Here is a 24,129-nt window from a genome sequence, read left to right on the forward strand (position 1 = left end):
ATGGTAGCTTCTAAACAAATTGTATGTATTTCTATCAGAACTAATGTTATGCATTCTGTAGTAGCAGACAATGATCCACAGTGTCAAATGATTTTGATAAATCAACAGTAAGTGCTAAGCAGTGCCGTCTTCATCTAAAGCTCAAAAATCCTCAAAAATGTATTTCTTTCTTAATTTTAACTTACTCAGTTTTACTTTAGTTCACTTTACGCCATGCTCTAAATCAGGGGTGTCAAACATGCAGCCCGTGGGCCAAAACCAGCCCGCCAGAGGTTCCAATCCGGCCCACGGAACGACTTTGCAAAGTGAAGAAAAAAAATAACAGAGAAGACATTAACTGCAATTTTTCAATAAAAGTAACTACTATTTCGAATTTGTCCTCTGGGGGTCACATAAAATCATAGTACTGACATAGCGCACCTGAAAGGCTTTTTCCGGGACTTTCTTTCCCAAAGTGAGAAAATAGATGACTTGCTGTTTTCATAATCCGGTTGAGATTCATAAAGACATTTTCGAGTACTATAAGATGATCCTCTAACTACTAACACTAGCACTACACCCCTGCATACAACACTGTCCAGCAAGCAAAATGTTCATGCTGGAGCTGAGGGGTCCAAAATAATCAACGTTACCTTCTTCATTATTATAATCTCTGTTCTTTTGCTGTAAACATTACACTCTGTGTCAGGTGAATGGGTAACCTGTGTGTTTGGTGTGTTCACAGCAGGTTTCAGAGCTTAAAGAGAAAAATATTTGGCCCACTATGAGACTCATAATGGCAAAAAATGCAACAGCTGTTTTTGTAGAAAGATAGTTCATTAAATGTGAACATTTTCAGAATGTACTCGTTCTTTTTTTGCACTAAAACAAAGGGTACATTTAGAGTTATCGTTATTTATAGGTTATTATGTAACGATTTTACTGGTCCGGCCCACTTCAGATCAAATTAGGCTGTATGTGGCCCCTGAACTAAAATTAGTTTGACGCTCCATGTTCTAAATCGATGTTAACCACCTCACCCCGTACGTTAACATATTTGTTTACAACACGTGATTGGAACAGCTGAAAGGCGTCGTTGTTTCAGGGGGGCTAAATTCAGGTAACACATCTTTTGCGAACCAGCCAATCGGAGTGTTCTGATTTGAGTGTGACGTCACGAACTTCGACGAATCAGCGTGTCGCTCTGCTGGGAACCGCATTGTTCAAAAACGAAACGCAGCCGGGTAAAAAAATAATCCGCAGTTCAGCTCGTTAGCGTTTTTCTTCAGGTAGTTTGATTTGGAACATCCAGTTTTACATGAGTACCTGAGAGCTGGGGACTGACTCAGGAAATTAAGGACTTTGAGCCGCTAGAGATCCTTTGCGATATTTTGGGTAAGTTAAATACATGTCGTTGTTTCTTTTAAGTATTTTAACCAGTTCTACACAATAGCATGGGTAGCTGCTATGTGCTATAACGTGACATTAATTATGGTTTCTAAATTTAAAATCTTTTTCATACCAGCAACAACAAACAGCACCATCATGGTGTGTTAGTTTGGTAAGATGTTTAAAACTAAGGACATGATGTTAGCTTCGCGTGGACGCTCTGGTTTCTGCTTGATGTTATTGTGTCCCTAAAAACTATAGACTTCATAGAGTCTGCTTATAACACCCTTCTAACCCTAACCCTAAGTCCCAAACAGTCTTCAAGAACTTTGACTGACATTCAGCTACCTTTCTTTAAATTAAAAAAATAGTACAGATTTTAAAAAGAAGATTGTCCCAAATATATTTTTACACATTTAAAATATTATACTCTGAGCCGTAACCTCGAATGTTGCTGTTTAACTGTGCCTTAGGGAAGTAACATTGTGTCCAAAGGTAACTGGTAAAATCTCTAAATCCTTATATAGACTACCTTATATATTTGCATTTTGCACAGGTCTCTCCCATTTTAAACAAATGCAACATGGAGCAACTGCTGCAGGAGGTGTGGCCTGGGAAGACATGGAGTGTGTGGTTTAGCCTGTTAGACAGTCTATGGAGTTACCTTTGAATTTGTTAGATCTTACTCCCCACATGAGTTTGTGACAGTAACGCCTCATGTAGGGATAATCTGTGTTGGACATGTTTGAAAAAGCGTGTTTCACTGACACCAACAAAAGAGAGGCTATGTCATAGATAACTGAGGTTACTTCTCTACATTGTCCCTCAGCACTGTCACATATTTCTTGCCTCTGGCTTTTGTAGGCAGGGGTGTAAACTAAGAAAGATCAATCCAATTCAAAACGTCCTTTTCATTTAAAAGTGAGACTTTTCTCCACCAATTCTAAATTTGCCAGACAGATACCCTTGGAAACACTTGCCTGTCTTACTACTCTTGGAGTTGGCTTTGAAGGGCAAAGTAGGCACCCTCCAGTTTCTGTGTGTTTTCTCACTCTGTTTAAAAACGCGCCCTTATTTGAAGTAATCCTGGTGGAGTTTCTGCCTGAGGCTACATGATGTCACAAATCTCACTGATGTGTCTTTGCAAGCCCATTATTTTAAAACACTTAACAGTTATATTGACATGTATTATGGAAAATGTGTTTGTTCAGTAGTCCATCTTTATTATGAATTATCCCAACCCTAAGCATATAAACTAGGACAGAGGTGACTTCAATAGTTACTCCAGTCTCACAGTGAGGTTTAAAATGTGTTGAAATGACTTTCTACTCATCCAGATTTACTTCACCGTAACAGGTAAACATGGCGCTGTCTTTGTCCTCCCCGTGTGGATGCCCCTACGATGAGGATGACGAGATAGCCGTGTTTGAGTCCACGGCTGCAGAGCTTGGAAGCTCAGCCAGACCCCGTCTACCTGAGATCTCTGTTATTTCTCCTGGCCTGGACCCTCGTCCATCCACGACAGTCTCGGTAAGAGGCGATACAGTGTGCTGTTTTTGTCTTGCAATCAATCACTTATTTACAATCAGTAGTTATCACCACGTGTGGTACCTTAGTTGAAATAAATCAAGTTGAGTACATGGAAAGACTATATAACTATGAGAGTGTTAACACTGACTTGCATTCTCTTCTTCTATCTGTTTATCAGCTTGTTGCACACTTTAATAGTTCCTGTTTTTAAATGCATCCACTTTTAATATCTCCTCCCAGAAACTAGCGGTGAAACCTGCAGCAGGGAGACAAGACAGCTCTGATGGAGGGAGCACAGAGAGAGTGAAAGTGTTTCTGCGTATTCGCCCACTCTCTGCAGCAGAAAGAGAAAAAGGAGAAGAAGAGGTGAGCTTACAAAATCAACATTCCAGTGTCTGTGTGTATTCACTGCTTTTACCACATCAGTACTCTAAACTCAAGATCCACTCTTTTTTGTAGGGGTGTGTGGCTGTCCAAGATGAAGAGAATCTGCTTCTTAAAGCTCCAAAGGAATCTCAGAACATGAGGACTGCAGAGAAGGGCATCACCCAGAGCATGCACAAGTTCAGTTTCTCAAAGGTAAGAGAGTCAGACTTGTACATGGTGTTGAAAACTGTTTGTTTACCCAACGTACATAAGTAGAGTAAAAAAACAACAACCTTACAATTTGTTTACGACAAGATTACTTCATTGCTGGTAAATGTGGGCTAATTGGTGTACTAAGTCGCCAGTGATGTAATAAATATGGGTGCACTGAGATGTTTTTTAATCTCCCATCTCTCTCAGATTTTTGATGCACAGACCACTCAGCAGCAGTTTTATGAAAGCACAATGAAGACGATGGTGAAAGACGTGCTTCAAGGAGAGAACAGACTCCTCTACACTTATGGTGTCACCAACTCTGGGAAGACTTACACCATTCAGGGTAGGTTTTTCTTTGAAGGACTGCTCCCTGGACAGAACAGTATATAGTTTATACATAATAAGTCAGCGTGCAGCTTTCTCAAATGATAAACAAAAGCTGGCGTTCTATAAAAAATCAAATTGCTCAATCTTTGACCCACAGGGAGTGGACGAGAGGCCGGCCTGCTGCCCAGGACTTTAGCGTCCCTGTTCAGGAAACTGCAGGGTCGCCTCTATGATGCCATGGACCTGAAGCCTATCATGTTTCAGGATGTGAGGCAGCTTAACTCCAGCGAGGTCAGGGCAGAGGAAATCCGCAGAAACTCTCTGCTCAAAGAGGTAAACAAATACAACTTTCAACGGTCTTATAAGATGGAAACTGTGATTTCTCTTTCCAGTAGAAACATATTGATCCTGAACCCACGCTTAGACTAGAACTGAGTCTGTTTTAGCTCCCTCCAAACTGTGGCTGAATCAGACTAGGCTTTTTCTTGTTATAAGTTTGTCTCCATTCAGCAGTCGTAGTCTAACCATCTATGAACTCTTACATAGAATCCTCATATATTTCTGATTTACACACTACGCAGGTCAAATGGATAAAAATTAACATTTAAAAGCAATTTCTGGGACTATTCTAACAAAATTTGAAGTTTTACATGTGAGATTTTTTCCATATTTATCTGTCTGATCTTATTGACCAAACTACTTTTAAAGAAAGAAAGTTTTTTTTTTTGCTCACAGATCTGAGCTGATCTCTTTTCTCTTTCAGGATGAGAGTCAGACCTCCCGTCGAGGTGGCACCACAATCTGGGACAGCGGCGTCGGAGGACTTTCCTCAACAAGTAATTTCGCCACACAACTCGAAGGTGAGAATGACAGTATGAACGCTGAGTAAGAGAAGGAGTATGTTCTTAATTTTGGAAATCCATATACCATTGGGTTATTTATGAATGAGACTGTTTCATGGCAGGCACGACATATATTGAAGAGATGGGGTATGAGGGGTTTAAAGTAGAGATAGACTGATAAGGTTTTTTCAGGACCGATACCGATTATTAGTAGTCAAGGAGGCCGATAACCGATACTTGGAGCCGATATTCATTTGCAGTCAAAGGGAAAATATTGGCGTCAAAATTTTGAATAATACAAACTCCAACACTTAACTTCGTTTAAATGCCTTTTAAGCATATGTTTTATTAAACAGTTTTTCAGGTTTGCAACATGTTAAAGTTTTTTTTTTGTCTTAGGCAATGGACATCTTTGTTTTAAAATTCTAACAAAAAGTGCAGGGAGCTCCCAGGCTCAGCAGCATGTCTTATAAAGTTCAATGAAAACTTAAACAAATACATAGCTCCCTAAAGTTTTCTACAGTGTCTCCATTGTCTTTACATCACAGATGTTTTTGTCTACTCTCTTTGCAGACACAGACAGTGTTTGTCTGGAGCCGGACAGCCTCTCACACAGCGGAGGAGATGATCTAGAGGAAGGAGTGCAGTTCTCTATCTGGGTCTCCTTCTATGAAATCTATAATGAGTTCCTGTATGACCTGCTGGATGCTTCGCCCTCCCTGCAGCCCAGGAAAAGAGTCACACTGCGCCTTAGTGACGACAAGCAGGGAAACCCCTACGTGAAAGGTAATACTTGCTTGTTGACAGGAAATATAATTTATAGAAGATTGAACTGCTTGTTTGCTCAAATCTGAATCAGTTGGACCTAAATTCAAGTATGCATGATGTTTAAATCTCCCCTTTTTCTGCATGGCTCACTTTTTTTGTAAGGTCAGGTTTTTAAAGATTTATTATAACACTGTCATGGATACTTTGAAGTTTTTTCAGCAGCTTGTTAAATGCTCTGTTGTACAACTCTGTTCTTCTTTCAGACCTCACTTGGCTCCAGGTCCACAATGCTGAGGAAGCTTGGAAGATTCTGAAGGCCGGACGCCGTAACCAGAGCTTTGCCAGCACTCACCTCAACCAGAACTCAAGCCGCAGGTAGGAACACATCAAACTTCTCCTTTTTGAAGCACTCGTTGTGATTTATTGTGACTTAACTTTTAAATGTATTTCTCATCATTCATTTATCTCTTACACAGCCATAGCATTTTCTCCATCCGTGTCCTGCACGTTCGCCCGGATGTAGATTCTGGCAGGGCCATGCAAACCAGCGAGTAAGTGAACCTTTAGACACTTAAAGAAATTTCACTTCCTAGTTTTAGTTTCCTGACCAGGAATGTCTCCTGTACTGTCGCCTTTAGACTGACCGTGTGTGATCTGGCGGGGTCTGAACGCTGTAAAGAGCAGCGCAACGGCGAGAGGATGAAGGAAGCCAACAACATCAACACCTCTCTTTTAACGCTGGGGCGCTGCATCGCTGCTCTGAGACACAACCAGAACAACAAGTATGTGTTTGACCATAACTCGCACTGAATGTATAGCTCTCGTGATGCTCCTCTTAGGTATTGTTAGAGAAGGAGTCGCTCCTGAACACTTTCAATACTTTTGTAGGTCAAGACCTCTTCAAGTGGTTCCCTTCAGAGACAGCAAACTGACCCGAGTCCTGCAGGGCTTCTTCTGCGGCCGAGGAACCTCCAGCATGGTGGTCAACATCAATCCGTGTGCCTCCATCTATGACGAGACCCTCCAAGCCCTCAAATTCTCAGCTATTGCTACTCAGGTAAAAACAGAAAACACATTTATTGTCCTGAACTTCAAACACCTGTGATTTTTAGAGCGATGGATGAAACAAAATGTTTCTCGTGTCGTTTCAGCTGGTCCATGGTCCGTCTACAAAGACCAGAGTGGCCTACATCCTGTCCCTGCTGCGCGAGCCCACAGCACATGGTAATGACAGCACGGTGATGGAAGAGGAGGAGGATGAGAGTGATGTTGAAGATGGAGATATCACCATGTTAAACACTGAGGTAACATCCTCGGCTATCTTATTTGAACACTCCATTTAAAATAAGTGTGTGTTCCTAACAGCTGATTGTACTTCCAGGCTCTGCTGCAGGCCATCGACGTCCTGAAGAGAGAGGTGCAGCGCCAGCGGGAGGAGAAAGAGGCTCTCGAGGCGAATGTTAGAGAGCAGGTGGTCTCTGAAATGATGGAGGTCATCAATGGGATGCAGGATGGCTTCAGGTGTGTCTGCTAGGTTTAATCCATAGTTGTTGGTGACAGGATTGCCTTTCTTGTACTACCTTTAGTGCAAGAAGTTGACATCTTTGAGCCGCTAAGCAAATACTTAAGTGTGATATGAAAGCAGATACTGAGTTGTGCTGTCTTTCTGATCTGTAGTGAGACCCTGGAGGCAGAGAGATCTCTGATTGAGCAGCGCTATGAAGACAAGCTTACCAACGTGCAAAAACATCTGAAGAAATTCTACAGCGAAGAATTAAAAGTAAGAGATAAATCACTGACACTTCAGTCTACTGGAATATTCCTAGAACTGCTTTTTAATGTTGTTGATATATCTGCACTAGTATGTTTAAGTCATTTTTTCATCCTATTTTTAGGAGCGGGACCAGGAGATTGAAGCTTTGTCTACTGCCCTTGATAAGAAACAAGTGAACGTCTCCATGTCGGTGTCACAGGTTGACTGTGAGGGACCGCGACGGTCTCAGCGTCTCAATAATCAAAATGAACTCAGCTGCAGACTTCAGGTTGAACTTGATCAATGCCGCGCTGATCTGCTCACAAAGACACAAGGTGCGTCACAATGTCACAGGATCACTGGTTACGTTTTCAGGTTGAATTATTGTTTCTGGTGGTTGACCGTCTTTTTCTGTTACCTGTGCAGAGCTGACGAGGCTGAAGATGCAGCTGGAGGTCCCAGGTTCAGCAGGCAACCTCACCTCTGCTGCAGACCGCAAGCTGGAGGACGGTCAACGGGTGAGTCACTGCAGCATCGTTTGGAACGCATTGTATTTTTTTCCTTTATACTCGGAAAGATTAAAAGTCTAACTTGTATTTACAGAATCTGCGCCAGCTGCGTCAGGACCTGCAGAGGCTTGGGCTGGACCTGCAGTCTGGTGAGAGAGCCTGCTGTCGCAACACAGGAGGGGAGAAGCTGCGGCAGGGATTGACAGCTGCAGATGAGACGCTCGCCAAACAGGTACAACCACAGGAGAATGAAATGTAAACCGTGTTGTTTTATGAAATTAGCTTTACCCATAATAATGTATTCAACTTCTAGAGACCACGAGGTACGACCACCAAGTAGGGTTGCAAAATGGTGGAAAATTTGCAGTAAATTTCCATGGGAAGTTAAGCTGGGGAACTTTGGAAATATTCCAAATTGAAAACTTTTCATGGGAATTAACTGGGAATTGAGGGTAATTTAATATTTAATTTAATAAATATTTTATTGAACAATCAATTCTTTCATTGAAGAACAATAACTCTAATGTTAAGTTAAATATTACTCATCCCCCGACCCAACCCATTCAAAAATTAACAAAAATGTAATCCCAACAAAGTCCCATTCAACATGCAAATAAAAATCATCTTCCCTCAAGCTTCTCAAGCCTAGCCTCTGCAGGATTCTAGAAATCATCTGTGCATGTGATGGAGGAATGCACAGTGCATGTAGGGGGCTTGGTCTCAAAAGCCCTGCAATAAGCAGTGTGCTATGTGCATGTGATTGAGGAATATCATAGATGTTTAACTGCAGTTGCATGTTGTTTTAGTCACGATTATGCTAAAATATATTTTACCCAACTATATTTAAGTTCCCTATTAAGAGCCAACCTTCAATTTAGTAAATTCCTGGTTTATTCCCATAAATTCCCATGGAAAGTTTCCAACTTTAAAAATTCCTGGAATTTTGCAACCCTAGTCTGAAGATTCAGATAAGACGATTGGTGTAAAATACCTCACAAAAATCAAACATCATGAGCTTTCAAACTGAGCTCATTGATTTCAGATAAGATAAGGTACTCCTTTATTTGTCCCACAACGGGGAAATTCATGGTGTTACAGCAGCAAATAAGAAGGTGTACAGTACAAGAATTTCAACAAGAATATATAGTTCTAGGCTATTCATCAGACTTCAACTGAGCCTACTCCAGATCTGATTTCACAGTATTAAATGAGTTCGACCACTTTCATGTTTGAAATGTAGAGCAGTTTGCTCTCAGCAGGTTAATACCTGCAGAAAGACTACTAAAAAATGTAAAGTCTCAAAGTTCAGCTCTCAATTTGAATGCTTTGTTTTTCTCTCCCTCTGCTCTCTTCACTAACTATTTTGATGCACAGCTAGCTATTTAACTAATTCTGAGTTTCTAACACCTGCACTAGATAGTTTCTCTGTAAAAGCACGTTTTGGGGGTTTCACTTTGCTCAAATTCCTCCCACCTCCTCCCTCACCTTCACTCCCACTCTGTGGCCTCGTCTAACCCTGTTCCCTGACTTCTTCTCAGGACCAGGTTCTCGTGGAGCTCCAGAACAACCTGATGCTTGTTAAGGCAGACTTGAGGCGGAAAGCAGAGGCCCTGGCTCAGACTCAATTCACCCGGCCTCAGATGCCCCCCTCAGGCTCTGTCCCCTTCACCACTCTAGGTTCCTGTAAGAAGAGGGGCTGCGTAGCCGCTGCGCCGAGCGACACGGAGAACCGACCTCCACAGAAACGACCCTTTTTCCAGTCCTTGTTCCCGTCGTGCACCCCGACACGTAAATACAACACTCGAGCGTGTCAGGAACCAAACACTCCTTACTCGCAGATCCTGAAGTCTCGCCAGCCATCTCCACCTCCCAGCCCTCTCCTCACCCCTCGCAGACTCAGGGGCAAGTACTGAGCTCTTTGAAGCTTATGTGGGAGTCTGTCCTTTTTTACTTTATGCAAAAACAAGATATATCTTCGTATTATATATTTTTATTCATTTTTTGCAGTGCAGTTTACTTGTTGACATGCCAAATAGTTATGGTGCTCATGCCAGTTAAACATTTATGCTTTAAAAGGGTTTCAGCATTCGTTCAGAGAAAAGAGGGGCTCTCTATCTCCTCCAGGATAAACAGTTTGATTGTATAGCAAGAATAGTGCATGTGTGTGTTATTGACTGTCTGCATCGCCTCCCTTTGCCCTCACTGTAAATACTTTTTTGTTTTCCACAGTAACATCTATGAAACACCTGTTATTACTACTACAAGATAAATGCATTTGACTGTCATGTTAAAGATTTTTTGACTGTAAATATCTGTAGATCTCACGTACTCTGCAACATTAAACACAAAAAATGACAAGCCTTGTGTAATGGGTATGTCTTTATTTCAACTATTCACATATATATAAAAAAGCATTACTGAGGCACAACTTAATGACAAGGTTTACCCATGATGTGTTTTATGTTGTCTTCGTCCTACATGACTTGCTACATGTAGATAGTTGAAAGTGTCCCTTACATAAATATTTCAACACTTTTGACCTGTGTTTGAATTTTCACATTTTTTCAAGTGTTTTTAAAAATCTATTCCAAACCCTCTCAGTATTTGGATCACTTTGTACAAACATGGCTGCCTGCTGTAATCACTTATTACAACAGCTGTAGCATGTATAGAACAAGTATAGAACATACAAAATGAGCAGGATGAACAATTTTACAAAAAAAAAAAGAAAGCAAGTTTAATGTCATCAACAGTTTTCTGTGTCAAAGTGAGTCTTGCCATCAAAAATCCACTCTGCATGACATCCCAGGATGCTCCTATTGTCCATGTTAAAGCCAGCGAAGAGCCGGATGGGTGTCAGGGTGTGAAGGAGATGAGGTTCAGTGGAGACACCCTCCTGACTGGTGTGTTGTTGTTTGAGAGTGGAGCAAACAGGTCCGCTGACGGTGTCTCGATCTGATCTCTGACGAGTGAAATCTGTCTCAGCAGAGCCTTCCCCTCCTCACGAGCCTATGAGCAAAGTGACCGACAACGTCAGTTACATGTGTCACTATTACTGCAGCAACTACACAACACTGCTCAGATAATTCAGATACACTCACATCGTTGTAGTCGCAACAGCGCTGAGCGCAGAGAGACGCCTCATCGTAGAGTTTGTTCTTGAAATAGTGCTGACCCAGGTACCGCAGGGCCGTGCTCACCTCGGCATGCTCCAGTTGTTCCTTTGATGACAAGATTTCAAAAGACATTTATTACAGATATAAAACATAGACAGAAACATCCCAACACGTGAACATTTATGATGGCTGAACATGATATTTCTAGACAATCAGCATCAAAAGCCTGCTACAAAGCTGCTCTCCACAAGGTTTCAGATCCTGCTTGGGTTTGGTCCCATTCAGCCAGAGCAGCATTAATAGTGTCTGACACACCGCCTCCTGCCATGTTAATCCATGGTGTAAGACAGGGTGGAGGTCGAACCCTGAAGTATAATACAATAATACAATGTAATACAATATTATATAATATAATATAATATAATAGAGGTTGACCCAAACAGCCCGAGCCTAAGACTACACATACATTTGTGGAGAGGGAATCTAACAGTTCTAGATGTTTTCACATATTTTAAAGCTACAGTAAGGAATTTTGTAGCCGGTAATGAAACTGTCTTAAATGATGCCTCTAAGAGCTGCAAAAGTAAACCATCAGCAATAAGACTGTTCATTTCTATACAGTTAATTTATGTTAGTTTGAAACCCAAGCTCTGGAGATGGAGTCTGGCGAGGTCATGAACTGCACACTGCAGAAACAGCCTTTGTTTCCACATTTCCCACAGCAAAAATTCACAATTAGTGAGACTATGACAAACTGAAAGTTCCTCACAGGAGCTTAAAATGACTTACCCCACAGGAGAAAATGTCCTGGATGTAAAGCATGTAACACTGTGCAGCATCATCGTACTCATTCAGCTGTTCATGGAGCCTATCAGAGGAAACACAACCCACAGTCAACTCTTATTTCTGAGTCATACAAAAACAATGCAGACACATGACAAAGGAAACCAGCTTCAGGTTTAGTTGTATTGTTAATTCTCGGATATTCACAGAAACATGCTGTCTTGATGTATCTTTTTTTATTTCCTTGGAATAGAGAAACAGACTCACTTTGCCAGTTTGAGTAGAGCCATTTTCTCAACATCTCCAACAGAGTACGCCCTCCAGTAACACTACACAGAAACAGAATGTTAAAGATGCCAAATATGGATCTATGACACAAACCAGAAATCACTGAAAGCCGTGACAGATGTACCTTCTTGGCTTCCACCTGCTGTGACAGTTTTTCGTAGCTTTCACCGAGTGCGACCAACATGCGAGAGTCGTTCGGCCTGTAAAATACATCCCAGCATGACAAAATTGAAGCCTTTTAGTTTATAAGCACTGCATATTTTAAACACTGAGTTCAAAATAATTTTTATTCTGAGGAAAATCTGGAAAAATAGGAAGCTTTTTTTCCTCTCTACCTGAGCTGGTGAGCCTTTCGATAATAGTACAAACAGTAAAAGGGCATCTTAAGGATCTCGTATGTCTGACCCAGGCCATACCAGGCTCGGTAGTCCCGCTTGTTCACTTCAATGGCATGTCTGGTAGAACAAATAGATACATAAGTAAATAATTGCAAGAAAAGATAAGTACAAACACCTACTGACAAAGTGACATCTAACCAAACAACAGACTACTCTTCCTCATGTTGAGTCTGACCTGTAGGCCTGGATGGCAGCGGATGTGTTTTTCATTTCCATGTATTCATGACCCATGAGGGTCCAGGCTCCGAGGCACCGGGGGTTCAGTTTGAGGGCCCGCTGGAAGTAGAGAGCGGCTTTCTCATGCTGAGAGCGTAAGCTGTAGTAGTTACCTGAGGGTGAGACATTATGACGAGAAGTACTGTTAATGTTGTCTGACCATGTCACACACTTGTGCAGGATATAAAAAGAGAGGCCGAACATTAAATTAATGGAGTGTATTATTCTTGTGGATGTTTGTAAACAGTGGCATTAACATTGATTATATTTGCTCAACACTTACCGATAACACAGCAGGTCTCTACTCTGTACTTGTCAATCTCCACCAGGTTGTGGGCCAAGTAGCTCAACTCTGGTTTCATGCTCTGTGTGACAAAACGTGACAAGAAAGTCACATGAGAAAATACGTTTAAACTTAGCTCCTGTGCAAACTTTTGGATGTTTGAGATGATTCAGAGATCCAGAGAAAAACATGCAGATGGCTCAGATTCCCTCTGAATCTGTCTCACTTCAGTGCGTTCGTGCAACAGTCTGATACGATTAAAAAAACTCTGACCTTTCTTTAAAAAGGTTGAAGTCAGAACACACTTCTTCTATGCTAATCAATAAAGCATCGTATTACTATCGTGAACTCACTTTGACATAGAGCAGGTTGGAGAATGTGTCCATGTTGTCGATGCGAAACGGATCCTGCTCCCTCAACTCATTGAAGAGTGCCAAAGCTTGGTCGATATCTGAAATAGAGACGGAGTGTGTAAAGATAAAACATGTCCTTAAATAATTGCTCTGACAGGGAAGCTTGTAATGTCAGGCAGAAGACAAACCTCTGATGTTGTGGTAGGCGACAGCTATCTGTGAGATGATGTAGGTGCTCTTAGAAAAGCCGGCCTCCATGAGGTTCTGATATTTCTGTAAGGCTTCTTTGATCATCTGCAGCTCTGTGTACATGTGGGCCATGAAGAAGTCTTTAATCCAGCAGTCAGGCAGAGACAGGGACTTCAGCTGAGGAGATTAATGGGATTGTTACAGAGTGCTTTATAACCTGAGATCGACTTGTATTGAGGTTATTTTGCACTGGTGAGATATGAGAAAGGTTTGTTTTTGTTTACTGTAAACATTGTCTATATATTTGTATACATGATGTGGCCTCATCTCCTCTGTTTGTTAAAAACTTAAGTCAAAACCCAACCTTGATGGGGGTGACGTATTCCTGAATCAAGCCCACTTATTAACCAAAGCACATATTTAACTTACAGAGAAAGCATCTAAAGGTGCTTTTCAACCACAGGAACTTTAAACTGGATCTAGGGACTTTCCCCAGGAACTATGTGCGTTCTATCGCGGGAACCAGGGTCAAAATGTACTTCCTATGTAGTTAATCTCCTCCTAAAAAGCTCCTGCTTGGGTGGGTAGTACTTTTCAAAAGGTCCAGGTCCTGCAATGCTGAACGTTTCTGATTAGTAGAGTAACTGCAGTGTTTTTATTTCACCCACCATCTACAATAACATCACACACACCTGTGATCTCCTTGATGTCTCCTCCTTTAATTTGTTTTTATTTATTCTCTTTTTTTGTGAACTAAAAGTTCCTGGGACTTCTGGTCTAAAAGCACCTTAAGATCCTTCAGGCTTGTACAGTCCACAGCAGAGCAGATTCTTGTGTTGATTTGAAGTGGACACTCACAGTTTTGGAAAATTCAATGACTCGTGTTAATTTTCTTTACTCTTACATCTTCCTCCTCTCCTTTAAGCTGCAGTAGTCTACAACACTAACACAAGAGTCCCTGAGATTTCCTTAGCCATAAGTGTCCGCTTCAACACAAGAATCGGTTGTACTGCAGATTGTACCAACCTGAGGTCTTTGATCAATTAGTTGAATGCATGTTTCAGTTAGTGGAAGGAGTTTGATGTCAGTTCCCCCAGCCAGATTGCCTCTGCATGAACTTTGGCTCCACCAGCACAACATGTAAGCACCAATCTAGGCAGTATTTCATCACTATCACCGCTCCCTCTGTCTCTTATTCTCCTCTTTCCCTTTTTCCAGACCCAACTTGGTTGAGGCATGATGGCTGTCTAACATGAGTCTGGTTCTGCCTGAGATTTCTGCCTGTTAAAAGGAAGGTGGGGTAAGACTGGATCTTACTCTGTCTTGAAGTTGGGTCCCTGTTCATAATTTGACATAGAGTGGTCTAGACCTCCTATGTTAGTTAAGCGTCTCGAGATAACGTTTGTTGTGATTTGGCAATATACAAATAAAGATTGATTGATATTTTGGTTTCACATCTGTTGTCAATATAAATATACAGTCACCAGAGCGAGCTCCAAAAGTTTTGGTCTCACTTTGAGGGAGATGTAATGCTGTCCATGTTTATGGTCTGAGGCAATATGTGTAGTTCAAATATTATGAGTTTGCATGGGGAGAGTTGCTTTCAGATCAAAGGGTCACTGTGGACCTGCACAAAAGGAGGGGCAATCTTATTTGCAATTTGTTTATCTGTAAACAAAAGTTACCATTTCAATGTTGGTGACCAGGTTACTAAGCTCCAGCCAGGCTCCCCAGTGAAGAGGAAGTGAATGAATTGCCTCAACAAACACCTCCACCGCCTCCTTCAGGAGATCCAGCTTTCGTAGCACCACTCCATATCTGTGTTTACACACACACATGTATACAGTTAACAAGCAGAACTCTTCACAACATGGGGAGAGTGTGTAGACTTTGGTGGAGAGAATCTTACAGGTACAACGTGAATCCGTCCAACTCTCCTGTTATGTGTTTCTTACTGAGCTCCACCCTCAGTTCTCGCAGGGCTTCGTTTCGCACCTGGCCTTTCTCAAGAGGACCTGGGAACACACACAAAAATATTTGGTGTCAAAGGATTACTAAAGGGATTCAGTTCCCCGATTAAAGACTCCAAACAGACAGGTCCTCACCCAGGCTATCCACAGTCTCATCGTCCTTCTTTTTCTCGCCTGACTGAAGATGAAGAAGAAAACTTTCAAAATGAGTCACAGCTAGAATCAGAAGATGTGAGCATGCTGGAAATGTAGAGAATCTTACCAGATAGCGAGAATACATATAGAGGAAATACGCTTTCTTGCTGCAGCAGCCTTTCAGGAAGTAAGCAGCACGGTCATACTCTTTCAGGTCAAAGTAGGATTTGGCCAGTGTGAGTGCATCCAGGTCCCGTGCATCGTCCTGTATTTGGAACACAAAGATAAACCAGCTAAAATAAAGTTCCTCAATATCATCTTATGGGAGTTTACTTCATCATTTAAGATCAATCACCTCGTACAGCTTTTGTTGACTGACATTTCTATCTCTACATGAAGAAAGGTCAGCAGGGGGCAGTATAGCCTTGATTATAACCTGAGCAAAGATGTGAGAATAAAGTGCTGCTGTTTTGTATGTCATATTGTTTACTTCTTACTTCGGTAGAACTGTCCTTTTTTTTAAATTAAGCTATTTACTGTCAACAAACCTCATGAAAAGAGCAAAACAGACAATGAACTGACAGAAACTAGTTATACCTTTATGGCAAAATCTTGATCTGACTTGATCTGGCTTCTCTGTTTCATCACTGTTATCCAAGAACTACTTGAAAACAGATTTATACATTTGCTTGAAGAAATGTTCCTTACCAACCAATACATTAGCTTTAGATACCATGTCCATGATACTAATACTTGAAACCTGATTTCAATAAAAGCCAACAGGATGGGGAAAATGTGGCAAGTCACACTGAAATATCTTAAGATTATGGACAACAGAGGCTTAGCTGTTTAAGCATGTACCTGATGTACAGAGGCCATAGTTCTGTGTAAATAGTAAAGCGGTCGCTGGTTCGATTCCCAAACCATTTGCTGCGCATCCTGCGAATTTACTAAATTGAAGGTTGGCTCTTAACTACTTAAATGTAGTTGGTGAAAAATATATTTTAGCATTATCCCGACTAAAACAACCAGATTTCATGCAAGTACAGTTGAAAATATCTATGCTATTCCTCAATCACATTCACATAGCACACTGCTTACTGCAGGGCTATTGAGACCACGCCTCCTACATGCAATGTGCATTCCCCCATCACATGCACAGATGATTTCTAGAATCCTGCAGAGGCTTGGCTTGAGAAGCTTGAGGGAAGATGCTTTTTTATTTGCATGCTGAATGGGACTTTTTTGGAGGTAAAGGGGCTCTTTTCATTTAACATTTTGAATGGGACTCTGTTGGGGTTGCATTTTTGTTAATTTTTGAATGGGTTGGGTCGGGGGGATGAGTAATATTTAACTCAACATTCATGTTTTTCTTCTTCAATGAAAGAATTGATTGTTCAATAAAATATTTAACACTTGATAAAGTTCTACTTACAAATAAATCTGTTTTAATTGTATTATTTTGGATGGATGTCTGCTTATAACAAAACAAATATTTGTGCTTGGATATGATACCTTTCCATTAAATTACCCTCAATTCCCAGTTAATTCCCATAATTCCCATGGAAAGTTTACAATTTGGAATATTACCGAAATTCCCCAGCTTAACTTTCCATTGACATTTATTGGAAACTTTCCGGAAATTTATAGGAAATTGTCCACCCCTTTGCAACCCTACTTACCAACCAATACATAAGCTTTAGATACCATGTCCATGATACTGATACTTGAAACCTGATTTAAAAAAAAGCCAACGAGATGGGGAAAATTTGGCAAGTCATGTTGAAATGCCTTGAAATTGTGGTCAACAGAGGTGCAACTGGCTTAGCAGTTTAAACGTGTACCATATGTACAGAGGCCAATTTGCTGCATGTCTTCCCTGCTCTCTACTCCCCTCATTACCTGCCTCTCTTCAGCTGTCCTATCCAATAAAGTCAAAAAATGCCCTGATCAAAAAAACTTGGACAACATACTGGACATATTATTATTCAATAATAATGTATCATTCATTAATTTCTCCTCCAATGTAATCAATTGATTTCACTTAGTATTAACATTGTTTCAACTCTACTCAACAAAGAATTGGAACAAGCTGGTAGATAATAATATATTGATAATATTGTATACATTCACTAACATAAACAGTATGGAAAAACATTTAGAACCCTAGAGTTATTTAACAACAGAAGGGGATGGATGGTAACTAGAATCTACATTAAGACAACAAATGCTTCCAGAGAAAGCCAGGTAGCATACAAACCTCTGTAAAAGGCTGTGAGGGGGGTAACCCATCCTTAGGAAGAGGGTCCAAAGCAAAGGCCAATTCAGAAGCCCTGAAATGTGAACACAGAGAACATTAAACAAACCAGTTCATTCATTACAGTTCCTGCATTTGTGCCATGTCTTCAGATTCCTCCATGTAACAAGCAGAAACAAAGTTTGAGTCCTGTAAATCAATCTCTTTACACTTTATATTTTCTGATTAATGTATACACTTGTGTTTGAGTCTTCACGTGTTGTTTTACAGCCTTGTTATTCCATCTCTTTTCACATGTAGGCTGATTTTTACTGAGAGACATGTCAACAGCACAGCTAACGTAGCATGCTAACACACTGAAAATTACCGCAAACCTTCAGTTACCGTGGCAACAGGACAGAAAGACAGACAGGCAATAGAGCAGCAGTCACAGTAAATCTCACCACTTAGCGCTATGTAGAAGTCCTCTTTCTTTACTGAGCGATATCACAGATATTAACTGCCTTTTTATCTGTACCAGGTCCCCAAACTCAGTACAGAGAGCCGCCATTTTCATATTTCCTCTCAGCCAGGAAGCGATTGGTGGATACACACTTTACGACACTCTAGTCCCGCCCACCATGAATGACATCACTTCCTCTCTTTCCGAGCATCCAAAATAAAATAATCGTAAAAATATAAATATAAATAATAAATAAATAAATTGTGCATCCTTCAAGCAAAAAGGCTGATAGGACTGTTCTGGAAAAAAAAGACCCAGTATCGGGGCATGGGTTAAAAATATGGCTACATGCATGTCTATGGAAAAAATAACATACATACTCAGAGGAAAACTGATACTGTATGAAAAGTTGTGGGAACCCTTTGTGCATTTTTTGGAACACAGTGATTTGTGCAATGTGCTTCTTGATTAGCTGAAAATTGAACTTGGACTTTGTCTAAATATATGAAATACCTACTCTCTTTTTATATATGTGTTTGTATATATTTGTATGCATGTGTATATATGTATAAATATGTGTATATATGTGTGTGTGTGTGTGTATATATATATATATATATATGTATGTATGTATGTATGTATGTGTGTATATGTGTGTATATGTATATAGACTTTTCTTACTTCTTATTATTATCATTCTTTTTCATTTTATCATATCTTCTTTTTAACTATATCATGACGTTTACAGGCTGCTTATCCCACTATAAAATATAATGCTTTATTTTTAAAAGATACACATGTGGAATTTGCAGTTGTATGAACACATTATCTCTTTTTGGCCTGTCTTTTTTTTATGTTTCTTTCTTCTTTTGCTTGTTTTTCTTACTTTATTTATGTATACTCTGTCTTAAGCGAATAGATAAGATAGGATAAGAAAAGATATCCTTTATTCGTCCTACAATGGGGAAATTTAAGTGTTACAGCAGCACTTATAAAGCAAACAAGAGCCTATAAAATAGTAATTATTAAAAAGTTATTAGCACTTAAAATTAAAGAAGTAAAAATAAGCATATCTTACATCATATATACACAACATATATACACAATAAGTAAATTTACAGATATTTCCAAAATATATGGGGGTTAAAGGGAAGTTAAACGTTTTTTTGTGAATGTTTTGCAACTCAAAAATGAAAGCAATAAAAATAATATGGAAAAAGAAAAGGATACTTTTACAAAATATTGATGTATAACAACGCCTACTAAACTATAATACATGTACATCTATAATAGGGAACAAGTAAAAAAAAGGAACAATATAAGCAGTTTCAGTAGGATAAGTGAAAATGATGATTTCTCCACAGATCTAAGGAGTTTTTGGTTCTTGCTTAATGTTATGTCATACACAAGCAGATCTGGATCTTATGTAAGTGCAATCATGTTTTTATTTCATTTTGTTTGTTTTGTAGTTGTTGTTTATTTAATGGGAGCACAAAACTATGATCAACATTCCCATGCTATTTCAGCTCTTTTAGAATAACATTATTGTTCTTATAATCAAATGTTTGGCTAAGTTTTGTTTTTTAATCAATCATTTTCCTTCACATATCCAACTGAAACAAACACTACAGCCCCACAAGCAGAAAAAAGTGATACATGTGGAATTTCACTGACCCTACAGGAGATGATGTTAGCATGTTCATGTGCTTATCCGGTATTCAATTTACAATCCATGAAAAAAAACAGTACTGCTTTGTTTTCTTCTTCTGCTATCATTTACAGAAGAAAAGCATCATTAGGACTTTTGACTCTATATTTAGGCTATACTTAGCCTTTGTCTGAGCCCTCTAGCTCAAGGCTTACAGAGCTTACAGTCCTTTCATTCCAAAAACTTCAAAAATGGGATATCCTTACCACTGGCCTAGGGCTTAACCCTGCTATGCCGTAGGATTTAAAGGTTTTAGCAATAGATCTGAGTTTAAATGACTGATGTGAACTGAAATATTTATGATGAAGCTGCTGTGTAACAAAGTCCAGTTTGCATTATGAAGCAGTGAATCTTTAACTGTTTCAAATGTTAAATTAACCCAAGGACTACCTCGCTTATTTGTCTTTGGTATACTCAGGTTCAGAAGTGTGTGTTCGGATGTTTATTTTTAGCTGCAAAGCAACTAAGCTTGAACTTTAAGTTCTCAAATTCTTGTTGGTGACCTCTTTAATGTCCCTGTTACTATTTACAGTAGCAAAAGTCCTAACCAGCGGTCTATTTTCAGACCTCTCTTTGTTGAGCTCCTGCTGTTGAACAGTTTGGCCACAAACCTGCCTGCATGTAAAGGATCAGGTGGGGTTGCTCTAGCTTTGATCTACTGTACAGGCAGTAACACTGTGCAACCTCTCGGTTGTCATCTGTGAAAGGAAAAATGTTTCGTAAATTAAATTAAAAATACAAAATTTCTGGTTCACCGTGACTCATTTTGGCCCCTCACCCCTTCACTATTATAAAAGACTTCTGAGTCTTTCTCATCTTTTAAAAGCATTGCAACAAACTTGCATCAGCTCCTGTAATGATAGAGCATCTCACAGGTAATGCAGCTGAATATACACACGTATTTTCAAACATCAGGTCTATATAAAGACTCTTTGTGCCCTGCCAAACCCCTGTTCTGTCAATAATATTTGCATTCGCCTACATATGAACAAAAGTGACTTACTTAATCACTGTCTTGCTCATATGTGAGTTTTAAAGGAGCAGCAGCATTTTGACTCTTTCTGGTGCCAGAAATGTGTCTTTTTTGATTGCCTGCCCTGCTCCTGTCACTGGCCCCTGTGCTCAGCCCTGCTTCACTGGTGCAGAGCTGACACGACTCATCGTGTTTCTGTCCATGAACATCAGATGCATCACCCACTTTTACAAAACACTGCACAAGAGAACTGCTTCTTTATGTCTTAGATTCAGATTCTCACCTTTTTCTCTTCAGGCTTTGTTACATTTCAGGTAAATCATGATTGCATTAAAGTAAAGTGAGATGGAGTTTTAATCATAGGCACAGTGACACTAAGATAGATCAGACGTGACTGCCAACTAATATCTAATGGTGAGGGAGAGACATCTTAATGGCATGACTTCTAAATGCTCACATGTATGTAATGAGAATGTGTTGAGCACAATAAATCTAGGAGTAGCACGCTCCCCTGTAACAGTAGGCAAACAGGTGTTCACACGCTGAGCTGGCACTAAAAAAAAGAGCAAATGGAATCCAACTGTGAAAAGCAGGAGGATCACCAATAAGCTCTAATGCTGGACTAAACCTTAGTTTGTGTTTGAGTTTTTATATAATTACTCAGCAAAATTAATGTGTAAGACCTTGTGACTGCATTATATACAGTATATTTAAAAATTACAGTTCTGTATCTGTTATTGACACTGGTATAAGATCTTTTAACATATGTTAATGGTTTATCTTCTGGTTTTTAACAATTACAAAATTGACTGGGTTCTGTTTTATTTATTATTTACATAAATAATGTATGTTGCAATATTGCTGATGCTAAGTTTCATTTATGTGCTGACAATACGATAAGTGCAATTAATGACCCACAAGCTGCTTTTAAGGTTGCAAAGGTGAATCTTTGTGAATGAAGACAGGTTCTAAATTCCACTACAACTGTGTCTTGTATGAGTAAACAGGTCTGTCTTCAGCAGAATGGAGCATTGGTACATCATTCTTTATTAGGCCTTATTGCATAACCTGCCCTTACTGATGTTCTTGACTGACTTTTAAAACTGTAGGTCGCAGTGACCTGGTTCATGGACACATTGATCCTCGAACTTGCTCTGTCTTTTTTTAAACTGCTTTTTGCTCTCTCTCATTCTGGTCTGTGCCACAGAGTCACCTTTAATTAGAACATTTTATTAGCTTGGTAGGATTAAGAATTATTTGACCAATGTATGTACATGTTTAAAGACTGAACACAGCTAACTTATTGACTAATATAATAGTTAACAGTTATTGTCTGTGGTTTGTCTGTTGCTGTCTTGGTTAGGACTCAGAGGGATTGTGTATCTCAACTGATATATTCCTGCTAAACAAAGAGGTTAAAATGTTTCAATAAAAGGTTAAAAAAAAATCTACTCTTTTATGATACATGAAAATAATACTTCCAGAGGAACATTAAACACTAAATTATTTCAGGGTTACACCTCAAGGTGTCCGCTGATTGCAAATGCATTCGTAGAATAGGACTTCTATATAAAGCTAGGATTAATCTTCTTTTAAAAAACAACATTCTTCATAAATAAGGCAGTTTGCTAAAAATGCTCTTCAAATTTAAATGGGCTTTCTCGGTATCACATTATATTTTGTTTTAACAGTTTGTTTTTTTAAAGCTGTTTAATGTGAACTGTTACATTTTGCTCAGCAGAATTAAAAAAAGATGTTTTGGCTGATGGGAATCAAATATATCAAAGATCTGAGTACCTACTCTAACCATGGGGTGGCACTGTCTTACTGAAATCACTTTGGGCAGGAGCCTGAAACCACAAAGTGTGGTGCATCCCGGGATATGAGACACATTGTATTAACACACTTTTAAACTTGTGCAGATTAAATCATCACAGAAAAATATGCTTCATTCATATGATAAAATGCTTTCATTGAAAGGCAGAGCTCCTTTTCCCAGCCTTGAAAGGAAACTTGGATATTTGTGTTTGAAATTTCTCCCTTGGTAACTTGAATTGTATCCTAAGGGGAATTTGTAATAAAAAATGAATTGGCTCAGGTCTCTCAGCTCTCTTTACAGAGACATGAAGTTCACAGCAGAGATCCAATCCTCCAAAGAAGTGTTGCATGATGTCAAGGTTCTGCCTGTTTGGTTTGATGATGCACATAAAATGTGGCCCGTCAGAAAACTTGACATGGCTGATGATGCTCCATTATTCACTCCCGAGACAGCAGAATATAATTCCCCTTCATTTGAATGCAGCGTCTCCTCTCAGCCCCCTGCACTTCCTCCTCTGTGTTGGACATCCTCTGTCGGACATGTCTCTCTTTTTTTTCCTCTGCGGAGCAAAAGCCACTTAAGAAGACTGACAAAGTAATCAAGTAGCACCGCGGTGTACAAGGCCGAGCACATGGCTCACTGAGCAGGTAGAAAGAGAAGCAGAGATGGGACTCATACTGTAAAGTCCATCCCTTTCACTCAGATTTTTTTCTCCATCCCGTTTCTGTCTGTCTCTCTCTTTCCTTTACACATCCACAGTCGTACATTTCTGATGTCTTTCTCTCTCCCTGCCTCTAGTTCTTCACTTGAATATCCCACACACGCACTTATATCCTGCAGGTATGGGGCAGTGAAGTGCGTGACAGAGCTGCTGAGACAGAATTTTTAAGACAGCTGTGTAATTGAAAGGGAAAATATGCCAACATTGTGCTTGATTATTCTTTTTTTAGTGTGTGTGTACAAGCTTTCACCTTGGGATTCGTTCAACAAGCTGCTCTCAAATGGTGCTCCTATAACATTGTGCATGTGAAGCATAGTAATGAGTAAATATTCTCTGTGTGTAAATAATAAAGCAAATAAAACTGGATTTATCTCTTCAAAAGGTAGAGATCAAAGATTCAGAGGAGCTTAGTGTGAATGACTTTTCATCTTTTCCAAATCGAAGAATAAGAAGTCATTCACAGAAAAAAGACATGTATACTTATACTTTTCTGCCCTTTTCCCCCTTCTCTCTCCCTCTTCGTTTCTCTGAAGGAGACACGTTTAAGATGTAAGATAGGGACAAAACGATATCAGTCCAAATGTCTGAGGCAATAGAAAACAAATTTCTGACCAAAGAATTAAAAAACACTGCAATATTTCCCCTCAAAGCAGACATTTCTGTGCATCTGTTTGTGTAAGTAAGCGTGAAAAAGCGGCTTTGCAGGCATGCCCAGTCCCTGTGGTCTTGATCTTCGGGGCCGGCTCCAGACCCTGTGATTGGCTGCTGATGATGTTGTTTAGTTGGACTGAGAACAGCC

The 24,129-nt window shown here is 39.8% G+C and overlaps 2 protein-coding genes across 3 annotated transcripts; one reads left to right on the forward strand and one right to left on the reverse strand.

The window, feature by feature from the left end:
• Positions 1 to 1,192: 1,192 nt before the first annotated feature.
• On the forward strand, positions 1,193 to 10,037 carry kif20a (kinesin family member 20A). Of its 2 annotated transcripts, none has more exons than XM_034683211.1 (19): positions 1,193 to 1,374; positions 2,725 to 2,898; positions 3,139 to 3,264; positions 3,358 to 3,477; positions 3,685 to 3,823; positions 3,965 to 4,140; positions 4,571 to 4,667; positions 5,223 to 5,435; positions 5,681 to 5,792; positions 5,894 to 5,968; positions 6,056 to 6,199; positions 6,306 to 6,474; positions 6,569 to 6,721; positions 6,799 to 6,938; positions 7,095 to 7,197; positions 7,313 to 7,505; positions 7,597 to 7,688; positions 7,774 to 7,911; positions 9,054 to 9,179. In XM_034683211.1, exons 2-19 carry the CDS (start codon positions 2,731 to 2,733, stop codon positions 9,063 to 9,065), a joined length of 2,370 nt encoding a protein of 789 aa, XP_034539102.1. In that variant the 5' UTR covers positions 1,193 to 1,374; positions 2,725 to 2,730; the 3' UTR covers positions 9,066 to 9,179. The 2 variants fall into 2 exon arrangements, with proteins under 2 accessions (XP_034539102.1, XP_034539101.1); XM_034683210.1 differs by lacking the exon at positions 9,054 to 9,179 and adding an exon at positions 9,218 to 10,037 and having other exon boundaries at positions 1,194 to 1,374.
• Positions 10,038 to 10,384: 347 nt separating this feature from the next.
• On the reverse strand, positions 10,385 to 18,274 carry cdc23 (CDC23 (cell division cycle 23, yeast, homolog)). The gene is made up of 16 exons (XM_034683212.1): positions 18,111 to 18,274; positions 17,671 to 17,743; positions 15,538 to 15,675; positions 15,411 to 15,453; positions 15,215 to 15,320; positions 14,991 to 15,123; positions 13,305 to 13,482; positions 13,117 to 13,214; positions 12,764 to 12,845; positions 12,440 to 12,593; positions 12,202 to 12,321; positions 11,991 to 12,066; positions 11,846 to 11,907; positions 11,585 to 11,663; positions 10,781 to 10,900; positions 10,385 to 10,688 (listed from the first exon to the last, which is right to left on the reverse strand). Exons 1-16 carry the CDS (start codon positions 18,221 to 18,223, stop codon positions 10,536 to 10,538), a joined length of 1,728 nt encoding a protein of 575 aa, XP_034539103.1. The 5' UTR covers positions 18,224 to 18,274; the 3' UTR covers positions 10,385 to 10,535.
• Positions 18,275 to 24,129: the final 5,855 nt, after the last annotated feature.

The sequence above is a fragment of the Notolabrus celidotus genome, chromosome 5 (assembly GCF_009762535.1).
Source record: "Notolabrus celidotus isolate fNotCel1 chromosome 5, fNotCel1.pri, whole genome shotgun sequence".
In the NCBI taxonomy this organism is placed as follows: domain Eukaryota; kingdom Metazoa; phylum Chordata; class Actinopteri; order Labriformes; family Labridae; genus Notolabrus; species Notolabrus celidotus.